The sequence below is a fragment of the Pteropus medius genome, unplaced genomic scaffold (assembly GCF_902729225.1).
Source record: "Pteropus medius unplaced genomic scaffold, Ma_sr-lr_union100, whole genome shotgun sequence".
Classification (NCBI taxonomy): Eukaryota; Metazoa; Chordata; class Mammalia; order Chiroptera; family Pteropodidae; genus Pteropus; species Pteropus medius.
Window position 1 is genome coordinate 522,951 of NW_024351543.1, and position 12,953 is coordinate 535,903.

Consider the following 12,953-nt stretch of genomic DNA (forward strand, 5'->3'; position numbering starts at 1 on the left):
CTGTTGGTAAGGGTTAAATGGGATGTGTCTATTTTGTAACATAATGCCTGGAGTGTGGCATGTTCTTAACAAATAGTAATCGATATTTATTTTAAATTTCAAAACTGTATTGAGTTACAACTGTGCAAATTAGTATGCTATGTGAAGGGCAGCAGGGTAAGAAAATGATAGATACGCTCCTTTGAAGGTAAGGATACATGAGTGTTAATATTAACAGTTCTACCATTATTCATAGGCTTCTAGCCTATAAATTCATACTGTAGAACTTATGCACTAAATATGATATTTTGTTACTCTGGTTAAAACTTCGGATTTTCACACTCAATATTGCACAATTTTATTTGTAAAAATTTGAAGTAAAAGGCACCTGTGATTGATTATTTAATGCTATAAAAATTGTTTATGGACAAGCCTGTCAACAAACTTTAAGCATATGTAGCTGATACAATTTGAATTCTATTCCCAGCTTAAATGTCCACCCTAGCTTTTATCTTTATTCTTTCTTTTTCAGGAATGCCTTTGTTTTAATATGGAGTATATATGAGGATGAAGGGGTGTGTGTACATGTCCTCAAAAAACTGTATTTCAATAGGAATACATTTTTCCTGATTCTGTTAATCCAGTTTGCCATCTGTGATTCTTCTGCACTTCTTTGCTCTTTGATTTCTAGTTTTGTGTGTACATTTCCTTATATTTCCTCAGTAATTTTTATAAATTATTTAAGTATTGACCTTATGTTTGCCTTTATGCTTAACCTTTTGGTCAACTTTAAATAGAGCTATGAAATATATATACATATAAAAATATTTATTCTTGAAATGCTCTCCTTTCGTGTTATGTTGGTTAATTCCGTGGACGGTAAAGGCAGCAGGAACCCAGATGTTTTCCGTCTTTCTATTTTGCCATCCTTAGCGAGGTGGCCTATCTGCTTAGGTTAGCTACCTTCAGTGCCCCATGATGACTACATGTCCCATCAGATGACCAAAGGGAGAAAGAGTGTTTCTCATGGCCCATATCTTTTAAAGGAGCAAAGAAATCATTCCCAGAAGCTCCCCAGTAGACTTTGCCTTAGCTCTTATTGGCCTGAACATTATTACATGCTCGTTTCCAAAGCAGTCATTGGCAAGGGAATTGGAATTACTTTGATGGGTTTATCAGAATTGGAACTGAGTTAGGGTTTTGTTGACAATGAAAAAATGGGAGAACTAGTTATTCATCGTCAATAATCTGCCACATAAATCTTTCTAATGGGTTGCTAGGTAGGTAGATTAAATCAAATGAATAGAAAAGTGCTTCACAAAATGATGATTTAATACCACATAAACATAAGGTAATGTTATTAGCTAGAATTCTACCTATTCTACAACTTTTGACCAAGCATAAGAATATTGAACAGATTCATGATGCCTTTCTTTAAGAAGGTAAACTATATGAAAATAAGTATTTGATTGTAATCAACTAGATTCTTCTTTATCTTTTATTTATTATTTCTAAAGATAGTTCTTAATCAGTTGAATAGAATGTACTTTTTCAGGTATTGCATTAAAATAATACTTCGGTGTCAATGAAGTGCCCTGGGAATTTGTATGTAAATAAATATCATCTTGGAACCTTGGTGTTTAGCTTTTATATAACACCTCATCCTTTTATTTCTGGAATAATGAAATTACCAGGTATAGTACATTAACCAGTAGCAATTTGGAGTGGACCTTGAAAAATGCAAAGAAAAAAAGTGGGCCTCTGGTGTTATGATTTGCCATTGCAGTGTTATGCAGCCTGTGTGGGGGAGACTGATGACTCATTAAATCAGATGGTTGCCTGTTATGACCTGGATTTTTCCCCTTCTATAGCAGGATTTTGTTAATTTTTCACAAATATCGGGGGTAGGGAACCCTACAATTTGTGACTTCAGGAATCTTAGTTATAAATTACATTTACTTTTTATCCTTAAAGTAGGAGTCCAACAGCTTAAGGCAAATTTTTTATGTAATCATTGAGTAGATTTCTCTGCTGCATCTGTGCATACCACACTGTTTTTCATGAAAGCAGCTGTTTTTAAAGTAGGTGGTGTGCTTTTATTTTTTAAATGAGAGCAACAAGAATAGCTGTATATTAGAAAAGTGTTATTAAATAACATATAAAACTTTATTTCGCTTTAAATCACATGATAGTTTGGAACCTTATGGATTAGGTTAGGTTTAAGATTAACTTTCAGTATTTAACTTGCACTATAATTTGCTATTGCAAGTTAAAATGTTTTGGGAGGTTGCTTTATATCTTTAAAAGCTTGTGCTTTTTCATATAGAGGCATAAGCATTTAAGAGTGAAGCAGAAGATTTTAGTGCGGTATTTTTATTTGCACTGTTTTCATAGATAACAACAAAGGGTGGTTGATGGGTACAAATTATTATGGTGCCTATGCTTATCAAACTGCTATATACTTAGCCCAGTTCATTGGTTAAGACAATATAATGTCTACCTAATAAATCATTTTTATTTTATCTGTGGTGAGGAAGCACTTTCATATTTTTCTTATGAAACAGATTTTGTATATGATGAAATGGAGTGCAGAACTTGTTTGGATTTAAGAGAATAAAGAAGAACATACAAAGAAATTTCCCTGCTTACAGTAGATTGCTATAACATCCTATTCTCGGTCAAGATTCTGGGGAGAAGGGTGTGGGGAGGTTATTTATTCATTCAGTTTTTACTTGTTTTTCTACAATTGGAGTTCTTTGATGAAAAGTTTTAGAAGTACAGTAGGAACCCTTATATCAGTGCTGTAGGAACTGTAGATTTTAATATTCAGAGAGCCTATTACCTTGGACCAATTATTGAAATTTCTCTAAGTGTTTAACTGTTAAGCAGTTGGAAACTCCTGGACCTAAGAAAACATATTTCCAATTCCATCAGAAAGTAGTACTTTAGAAGTTAAATAAACTCTTAGGAGTTGGGACTTCTTTTCCTATAACTACCAATGATGGGCTCCCGCTAAGATATGAAGGATGAGGAGCAAATTCCTTATAGAAACTAAGGCTTTGGTTATATGGGGATCTGACTTCTGTGTCAGTTGCTTGATTTTAGCCTCAGCACTATTCTAAATGCCCTGTTTTCTAAACCCACTTTTGTATTTCTTTTCCCATTTCACAAAATAGCTAATTACTACAACTAAGAAAACAGGCCTAAATTGTAGGGGTTCAATTATTCAATTAAGTTTCAGTTATTCTGGGAGTAATTGCTCAGTATGTTTTTATTTGAGTATTTTGGGTTCTCTGGAAGCAGATGCCAAGAAAGAGTTTGATGTATTAAGAGATTGCCCTATGAAGGGTGTGGATGCAGCTAGGCAGCTCTCTGCTTCTGAAACCTACCCTGAAGGGCTCACAGCTGTGGGCTATCCACACTTCCCTGTCCTTCTAGGAAGGGGAATCTGGGTGCAGCATCTCCACTCATCTAATTTGATAAAACTGCTGCCTTGAGGCAGAGACTGTTGTCCTTTGTACCTTATAGGGTTGTTTAGCTGTAGGCTATAGGAAGCAGCCTAGTAGTTCGCATCGGAGTCAGACTGTCTAGGTTTAAATCCCACTTTTATTGCTTGCAAGTTTTGTGATCTTGCGCCAAGTTACTAAAATCTCCATTCTTTAGTTTCTCTATTTGTTAAATGGAAGTAGCATTAGGGATGTCTGGCATTATTCAGTAACTATTCACTGAGTCCTTGTTTTCTTTGCCCAGGCACTGTTTTCTTTGCCTTCATGAAACTTGCATTCTGTGGAGTGATACAGACAGTAAACAAGTAAGTTAAAAAGAATACATTCTTTCAGGTAGTTATAAGTATATGAAGAAAAGCAGAGTAAGAGAATTGAGGTTGGCAGTGGGAGGAAGGAGACTTTCATGGGAGTGAGGAAAAACATTTCAGGCAGGGTCACAGTGTATAGGTTCGTCTTGCTGGAGCTGAGATTAAAATTTAACTGTTGCAATATCAAAAGTGTACAAAAGAACTTCATTTTATATTTAAAAACGATGTTTTCATAACTTCATTTTATCCTGAAAGGTGGGTTAAAAGCTGATTTGAGGATGTATTTGCAACCACTTCTCTGCATATAACAGAGTACAAAAAGCTGTTACTCATAATCATCATATTTTTCTCCTCTTAACACTAGCTTTTTACAAAGTAAAATTGTGATTTTATATGCAGTTGAACCTTTAATAACATGGGTTTGAACTGTGCTTGTCCACTTATACATGATTTTTTTTTTCAGTGAATACATATAGGTACTGTAAATGTATTTTCTCTTCCTTATGATTTCTTAATAACATTTTCTTTTCTGTAGCTTACTTTATTGTTTTGTACATATAACATACAAAACGTGTTAATCGACTCTTTGTTGTTGGTTGTAGGCTATTAGTGGTTAAGTTTTGGGTGAGTCAAAAGTTATATGGGGATTTTCAACTGCATGGGGGTCAATGTTCCTACTCCCATGTTGTTCAGGTGTCACCTGTATAAGAATATTAATCAGATGAATGCAAATTTATGAACCTGGTAAAAAGCATCTCTAAGTAGTAAATCTGTAGAATTATCACTTAGGCCCTTGATTGTTTTATTAGTTTGATGTCACTGTTTCTAATACTGTCTTTGGCATGAATTAAACTATATATGCCTAAAAACAAAAAAAAAAAATTAAAAATTAAAGAATCATCAGTTTTCATGGTGACTAGAATAATCCAGCTGAGTGATAAACCCACAAGGCAGCTGAATCATGAACAAATTCATTTGATTTCCACTAATCATTGCTCATATATTTGGAGGTGCTTGCTGTTGTTTTAAAAGTAAAGTATGTAAATACTTAATATTAAAAAATCAGTGAAGACACCATTATTGACTCATGAACTCTCTAGAACACCTTCATGAACCCTAGGAGATTTGAACCATCTGTAAGGAAGATCTACTGTAAAACTCTATTGCTTCCTTGTTCATCGTTCAAGTCTTAACTTAGCCTCCTCTAAGTCACTTCAATCCTGCCCGAGTCTAGGTTAGATGCCTGTGCTTTCTGCTCTTCCAAAGCATCCTGCGCTGCTTTGTGAAGATACATATGTCACATTATTGTAACTGCCAGTTTGTCTTTTTATCCCACAAGGCCAGAAGCTCCTTGAGGGAGAGATTATATCTTACTCCATTATATTTTCACCTATAATACAGCAACTGGTACATCATCGATGTTAAAAAAAAAAAAATTAGTTTTAGAAAATAAAGTTATGGTAAAATATACATAATAGCTAAGAAAAAAACTAGACAAGTGACTAGTTTTGGTTTAATTAACAAGACAATAAGAATACATTAGATACTTTTTAGAAATTAGGCAATCTTAGCTTGCATTAATGGAGTAATGTTAGTCATCAGAATTACTTTTCTGTTAGGCGCCTAACAACAACCCCATTAGATTTTACAGATGCAACTGTAAGGTTGAAAGAATTTGATTTGCCCAAGGGCACAATTTATAAATTCAAACTCCCTCTGTCTGACTTAAAGCCTTGGTTTCTGTATCTCAATATAAAGAAGCATCCACAAGTGAAGTGGTACTCGTCAATACTTACTCATATAACATCTAGAATACTGTTTTTATTTTGTGTGCTCCAATTTAAAAGAAACATTGACATCATGAAATACTTCCAGCAAAGGGTAGCCTTGGGAGTAAAGGATCTGAAAATAGATTATGTTTTGAGGGACAGTTGAAAGCACTAAAGATAATTTGCTTGGAAAAGGAATGTAATCCATGGCTTCAGTATTTGAAAGAAACAAGGCCAGAGGATAGATAGAAGTTGGGAAGGTAATTTAGATTAGTTACAATTCTCTAAGAGGAGAGTTCTAAAAATAGAATGGGTTTTTCAAAATTGAGGCCCTATTTAAATCATAGTATTACTGATGAAATTTTTTTACATTTTGCAAGGAACATTTTTAACAAATTTGTAATTTAATCACAACTCTGGGGTAGGTGGTAGCATTATTTCTATTTTTCAAATGAACATATAAAGAGATGTTGATTTGTCCAAGATCTTCTGTAGCGTGTCACTGGTAGAATCAGGATGTGTCCTAAGTTTGCTGACTCAAGATGTCATGCCGTTTCCACTTTAATAAGCAGATGACCATGTATCATGAATGTCATGGAGGAAATACCCGTATTTGGAGAGGAAATTATTCTGTATGATTATCATGTTCTCTTCTGACTTTAAAAATCTTTGATTTTCTGAAGATTAAAATTTGACTTCATCTCCTAGTTTACTACTTTGAAGACTTTGCTCAAGCCATTTCTCAAATTAATTTTTTTCTCTAAACTTTGTATTTTTTCTCTATTATCCAAGTAGTTTCTAAAAAAACTTGTTCCATCTCTTTATAATCCAGTCTTTCGCAGTACCATACCTGCTTAATTGGAAGCTGAAAATCCTTGTAAACTTGTTTCCCCTTTTCCTTACTTCCTCGCTCACCTGCCTTTCTTCTAATTTAATTTTCTTACTGAGGACCCCCAAGTTCTTATGTCCTTTTTGTGATATTTGTGACTGTAGTATCTGGTTTATTTTTTCTTTTCAGTGTAGTTCCATTATTTCTAATTACTTACACCCTACTTTCATCTTTATCAGTAAACTACCAACCTGATGATAGTCTCTATCGTACTACCAATACCATCTTTAAATTCTTGGTACTTTTCCTGGCCTTTAGATCATATTCAACTCACTTGTAAGGTTTCCTATACCTCTATATGGTTTTAATCTTTAATTGTTTGGGGGACATTACTTTTTATATATACATGTATTTCATCTCCATTATTAAGTCGATAATTATTAAGTTAGACCAGTAGTCAAAAATAAACTTTCTATTTTGGAATCTGCCACTGATTTTCTATTTGAACTGAGTAGTTCATTCTTTGGGTTTTTCAGATTGCACATCTGTAGAGAAAAGAGGTTGAACCGAATTGCTTAAACTCTTCTATGTTCTGCTAAAAAAAAAAAAGGGAAGGGCTGCTTCCACAAAAATTTTAAAGTTGGGTAATACATTAAAAAAATTAAATGTAGGATATCATTTGTTAGATGGTGAAAAGTAAAGCAGTAAAGGAGGGAGGTATGTTGTAATTTTAAATAGATGGGTAGAGAAGCTTCTTGGAGGGGACATTTGAGTAAAGACTTGAAGGAAGTATAGGAACAGATATCTGTGAGACGAGTACTCCAGGCAGAGGGAGTTTTTGAGAAATAGCAAAGAGTTCAGTGGGTATATACAGAGTGTATACACGCAGAATGATTAAGGGGAGAAGTAATTGGAGAGGTCAGAGAGATAATGGGAGACAGGGCAAGATGTAGGCCTGGATAAGCTATTGGAAAGACTTCACATTGTTACACTCTTTGGTATTTTCTTTGAAATACTTTTCATAGGGATATATAATTCTGAAAATTAATAACTGTAGAGCATTCATGAATGAGGTACATTTAATCGAATTTTAAGAATTTTATATTATATTTTACATTGAAGAAGTAGTAATAACTCAAGAATACACCAAAGATGAAAGTTGACTACCTATATTGGTTCTTTTGCTTTAGGGTTTGTAATTATAACTTAGTTTTTTGTATCATAGGTAAATTAACATGATGGATTTCTCTAAGCTACCCAAAATACTCGATGAAGATAAAGAAAGCACATTTGGTTATGTGCATGGGGTCTCAGGACCTGGTAAGTAATATATAATAATCTCAATGGTAAAGATTCCTAACTTCAATTAATGTCTTTTTAAGGTGTTTTAGATAGAAATACACAAGTTTCTGTTCACCTACATAAATTTTGTCCTCAAAAGATTTCATAACTGCTAAATTTGTGATACCCTGTTTACTGTGTAAATGTATAATCACTGTTCAGAGTTTTACCTATTTTTTTTAAATTAAATCTGTGGTTAAAAGGCTATAACCTTTATAGCTTTTTAGTATGTAATACCTTGCAGATTATAAGCATTCAGTAAATATGATAATTTGGTTTGAGCTTTAATAATGTTTTCAGAGCACTTCTCGGCAATATCAACATTGGCTCTTTACATATATAAATCTTTCTGAATGTGTATTTCAGCTATCACATAAACATCTACCTATGAGAAAGAAGTCTAATGACATGACAATGATAATGGAAAGCAGTTTTAAAATTTATGTTCATTTTGCCAAAATTTGGGACACTGTATTTTAAATAATAAATCTCATTCTAGTATTCATTTTGTTATTTCGTATAACTACTGCAAAATGCGAATCACAGTTTTCTTAAGTAAAACCTGCTCATTGATTTATAATCCTTAGTGGAAATTCATTTTTTTCTTACATCTTTTTGTGAACCTTATGCTATAGTCTTTTTCTTGTTCTAATCAGAGTGAAGGTACTGACCCTTTTTGATGTTTGCACAAATGAAGACTGTCAGCCACTATGCCTCTTATTTCTCCCCAAGAAGCTTCTACCACTTAGAACTTGGTGTTTGAGCTTGAACTCATTGGCAAATAATACATTTCACTATTTTTAATCTTTTTTGCCATACAGAGAAACAATTTTCCCTTTGATGATCATAAGAGTTTTTAGGAAAGACAGGCTACACATAAGAACTTTTAGAGAAAAGGCAAAAGCATATCATCAAAAGAGTTTAGGTAAAAATATTTTTCTGAAACTTGTAGTAAACTGTTCCTGGAACCTATTTATAATTCTTAAGTGCTTAATAAGATAATAAAGAAATGAGATACTTTTAGGTTTATGAAATGCAATTTAAAATTTTAGTTATCTCTGTATATTATAAGTATCTTAATTCTCCTACAGTAGGTATAGAGGTAAATATTTATGGAGTTAATAAATCTTCATTGTTCTAACACAAGTTAATGAAATTTTAATACTTTAATAGTTTTCACTTAAATATTACCTAATACATAGTTCTGATCAGTTATATCAGAAGGCTTAATATTAAAAATAAATTTATTCCTATTCATATCTGAAAATGTGCAACCTTCCTTCCCTGACCAAAAAGTAATTTTTGCTTACTAGACAACATGGTCCAAAACAGTAAGTACAAATTCTGGTTCGGAATTTATAAGAAATAGAGATTCTTAGGACTCTACCTAGTGGTAGTAACTGAGTATAAACATATCTATGAAAAAAATTTTGTAGATGCGTATGTAAATTGTGCTAGGTAGGGCTATCATTAGTTTATGAAAAGGGTCCATGTTCCAGAAGAGTTTTAAGAGCCACTGGTATAAAGTATTAGAAAGGGTAAAGATGTTGTTTTAGATATTTCTCTCAAAAGAATGGTGATAACACCGCAGACTGATAATTGTGTGGCAGTTTACCCTGCTATTAGCTAAAGCTTCTGTTCAAATTTAGTTTTAAAATTGTTTTTCTTTTTATTGTCCCCAAACCCATCATTTCATGTATTATAGCAATCTAGATTGATCAAAACCTGTATTAGCATTGTGGATTGTTATGAATATATTATATAAATAAATGAATAATCTTTGGCCTAATATATTTATTTTGTTTTTTTCTATATCATATGCTAAAAAATGCATCTTTTCATGAAACTATATGTTCCATAGTGGGTATTTTATTTTTCTTATGAATTTATAAGAGCTGTATTATTGGATTTATTGGATGTTTTAATTATAATTATTCACAGCGTCTTAAGTCATCAAAATACTCATTTGTTCTTTTCAGTCGTTACCGCCTGTGACATGGCAGGTGCAGCTATGTATGAGCTGGTGAGAGTGGGCCACAGCGAGTTAGTTGGAGAGATTATCCGATTGGAGGGGGATATGGCTACTATCCAAGTGTATGAAGAAACCTGTATCCTTTTTGATTCAATTTCTTACCACTTTCTACAAGCCAAAATTTAAGGATATATGGCAAAGGTAGAAGCAACAACAACCAGTGGTATCAGAGACAGGAAATGTTGGTATTTAGAAATCTGATTTATACAGGAGTATATTAAAGAAAAGTACTAGGAATTAGTGCACTTCTTAAAAATTATGTTCTGAACTTTCATTACTCTTAATATTTCAATAGTTCACAGACTAAAGGGGGTTACCAATTAGAGGGAGACATATTGTAGAAGAAACCATAAACAGGATAACGCCATCAATTTGTATGGTTAAAATTCTCCAATCATGATTGCTGGTTAAAATAGTAAATCCATAAATAAACCAGCCACCATTCTCTATCTTTATTCTAATAAATAGTGCTTGGTTGCGTGTTACATTACAGCTTTAACACTAGGGAATCTTTACTATTTGTTTGGTTACCATAATTTTGGCTTTTAAACAGAATTTATTTCCAACTTTTTATTAAAAAATAAAAAAACTGGTTAAGCCTTGTGAAGAGAAACCACTTTTTTTTTTTTTGCTTCATATATTTTCCTTAGATTGGTTTTCAGGATAAGCATTGATTCTTTGGCTATTTAAGATTTATTTGGTACAACTTTTTCACCATACTAAAAACATGTTTGCCAGTAACTGAACTAACTGTTCTGTATCCGAGCACTGGGGTGCTAATTCAAAATGTGAAAAATTTAAATAAAATTAGAAGTTTTTGTAGCTACGAAATCACAACTAGTCAAAAGAATCTTTTTTCTGTTAGCTTTGTCTTTTATTTAATCTTTTATGTGGTTTGAAGATTTAAAATAAACAAATGAACATGTATACAGTGACAACCCTCCCTGCCTTTGTCATCCTGTATCTGGCCAGTTTTCAAAACACATACACACGTGCATGCAGCTACTTTTATTAGTTCCTTTTATTGTACAACCTTCTAGTTAATTGTCTATGTAAACCAATATAAATATGTATTTTTCTTCCTTTTTTTCCCTAAAAGATAGCATATTATATTCATTTTTTCCCTTGCTTTTTTCACTTATAAATAAATGTATTGTGGAAAATAGATAGATACAAGCATAGTAAAATGTTAGTAGGGGAATCTAGCTGGTTAGAGATAGAATTCACTGTAAAATTCTTTTAACTTTGCTTTAGATTTGAAAATTTTCATAAATATTAGGAATGAAAATATATTTTGGAGATCTTGCTAGAGCAATTCATAGAAGCTTCTATTCCTTTTTTACAGCTACATAGAATTCTGTTATATGAATATACCACAATTTATTAATCAATCTCTTAAGGATAGAAATTTTGGTTGTTTCTAGTCTTTTACTGTTATAAACAGTGTTACAATGTAACTATAGTGTGAATTCACAGAAGTTGGATTTTTGGATCAAGGTTTACACATTTTAATATTGCTAAATTGCTGTCAATAAAAGTTGTACTGATTTTACTCCTATCAACAAGTAAATGAGAGCAAGGAGGATTCAGTATGCTTATTTGCAGGTTTTATTCTTTCTTTTTCAAAACCACTTCTTAATTCTTAAGATTTTTAGTTTTTGTTAGGTTCTAAAATCCTTTTTGGGAGACCGATATTCTTTAGTAGTATAGCTGAAACAATGTATTAAGGAGAGGCTTTTGCTTCTATTTTTAGCTCTATGGTTTCCCAAACTGTCCACCAAAGCACTCTAGGCAGCTGCAGCAAACTCATGTGGTATCCCAGAATATTTAAAATTTTTGAGGTTAACACAGAATTTTAGACATCTTGTCAGACACCATGTGAACTAGTAGCTTGAAATAATAAACAGTTTTGTTACACTCGGCTGCACTATATTCTTGTCGATGATGTCATTCTTCACAAAGCTGAGTTTTTGGTAATTACTAAGGTAAAAAGCAACTATTATGCAAAAATGAATATGGATCAGGTATTTAATCTCATTCCAAGGTTTGAAAATTGTACAGGGCCTGACACACTCATATATCCCATTCGTAAGAATTGAGGTTATTTAAGAATGAAATTACAGTATTTTCTCTTTCTATTTATGTATATTTTTCTTTCTAAGTGCTGCTCAGTTGTTTGGACATATATTAAATTGTGTGGACATAACTATTTAATAAATGGAAATATTAGATATGTATTTTGTCACAGGTCACTATGAAAAAGTTGCTAAAACACTAAAGATGTGAACCAAGAAAGTTTGAGAATCTCTACGTTAGCTCCTTTAAGTATCATTTCTTGTTAAATGGTGATATTTCCTTTTTATAGTATCACTAAACTTTCATAGTGAGTTTTCCTCAACTACTGTTTCTAGCTGGTGTGTCTGTCGGAGATCCTGTACTCCGCACTGGTAAACCCCTTTCAGTAGAGCTTGGTCCTGGCATTATGGGAGCCATTTTTGATGGTATTCAAAGACCTTTGTCCGATATCAGCAGTCAGACTCAAAGTATCTACATTCCCCGAGGAGTAAATGTGTCTGCTCTTAGCAGAGATATCAAATGGGATTTTACACCCTGCAAAAATCTACGGGTATGTCTTTATAACCAAAATTTCTAAAGTTGGTGAAAGACTGTAAAATGGATATTTAGTGAACTATTTTGTTTTCTTAGTACAAATAAAAATAGACCACAGAAACATAGTTTAAATTTTTCTTTTAATCCAATAGGGGGATTATAGAACTAATATGTTTTATTGATAAGTGAGGCAGATGATTTAAATAATAGCAAGGTAAGTCTACTTGATGTTTATTTGAACATTAAACAGAAAATGCATTTGTTCTCTAGGTTGGTAGTCACATCACTGGTGGAGATATTTATGGAATTGTCAATGAGAATTCTCTCATCAGACACAAAATCATGTTACCCCCACGAAACAGAGGAACCGTAACGTATATCGCTCCACCTGGAAATTACGATACCTCCGTAAGTATCATATAAACTTTATCTCACTGAGTGGCCCCACTTATTATATTGCTAGTTGCCCAGTTTTAGTGCCCTAAATAGTTATAGAATTGTTATTTAAAGTGTAGGTTTTAAGTAATTCCCATAATTTTTTTATTTAGGTTTTTAACTTGGGCTTGGGAATACAAAAAT

The 12,953-nt window shown here is 32.7% G+C and overlaps 1 protein-coding gene across 8 annotated transcripts in view; it reads left to right on the plus strand.

Moving 5' to 3' along the window:
* ATP6V1A (ATPase H+ transporting V1 subunit A) overlaps positions 1-12,953 on the plus strand; it is a 52,361-nt gene that overhangs the window by 13,695 nt on the left and 25,713 nt on the right. For 3 of the 8 annotated variants that reach the window (XM_039843035.1, XM_039843034.1, XM_039843033.1), the window contains 5 exons: positions 3,730-3,790; positions 7,617-7,711; positions 9,712-9,840; positions 12,176-12,390; positions 12,645-12,782. In XM_039843035.1, coding sequence (XP_039698969.1) covers positions 7,627-7,711; positions 9,712-9,840; positions 12,176-12,390; positions 12,645-12,782 — 567 coding nt within the window. In that variant the 5' untranslated portion in view covers positions 3,730-3,790; positions 7,617-7,626. The remainder of the gene's footprint in view (positions 1-3,729; positions 3,791-7,616; positions 7,712-9,711; positions 9,841-12,175; positions 12,391-12,644; positions 12,783-12,953) is intronic. The other 5 variants (XM_039843041.1, XM_039843039.1, XM_039843038.1 and 2 more) reach the window with 3 other exon arrangements.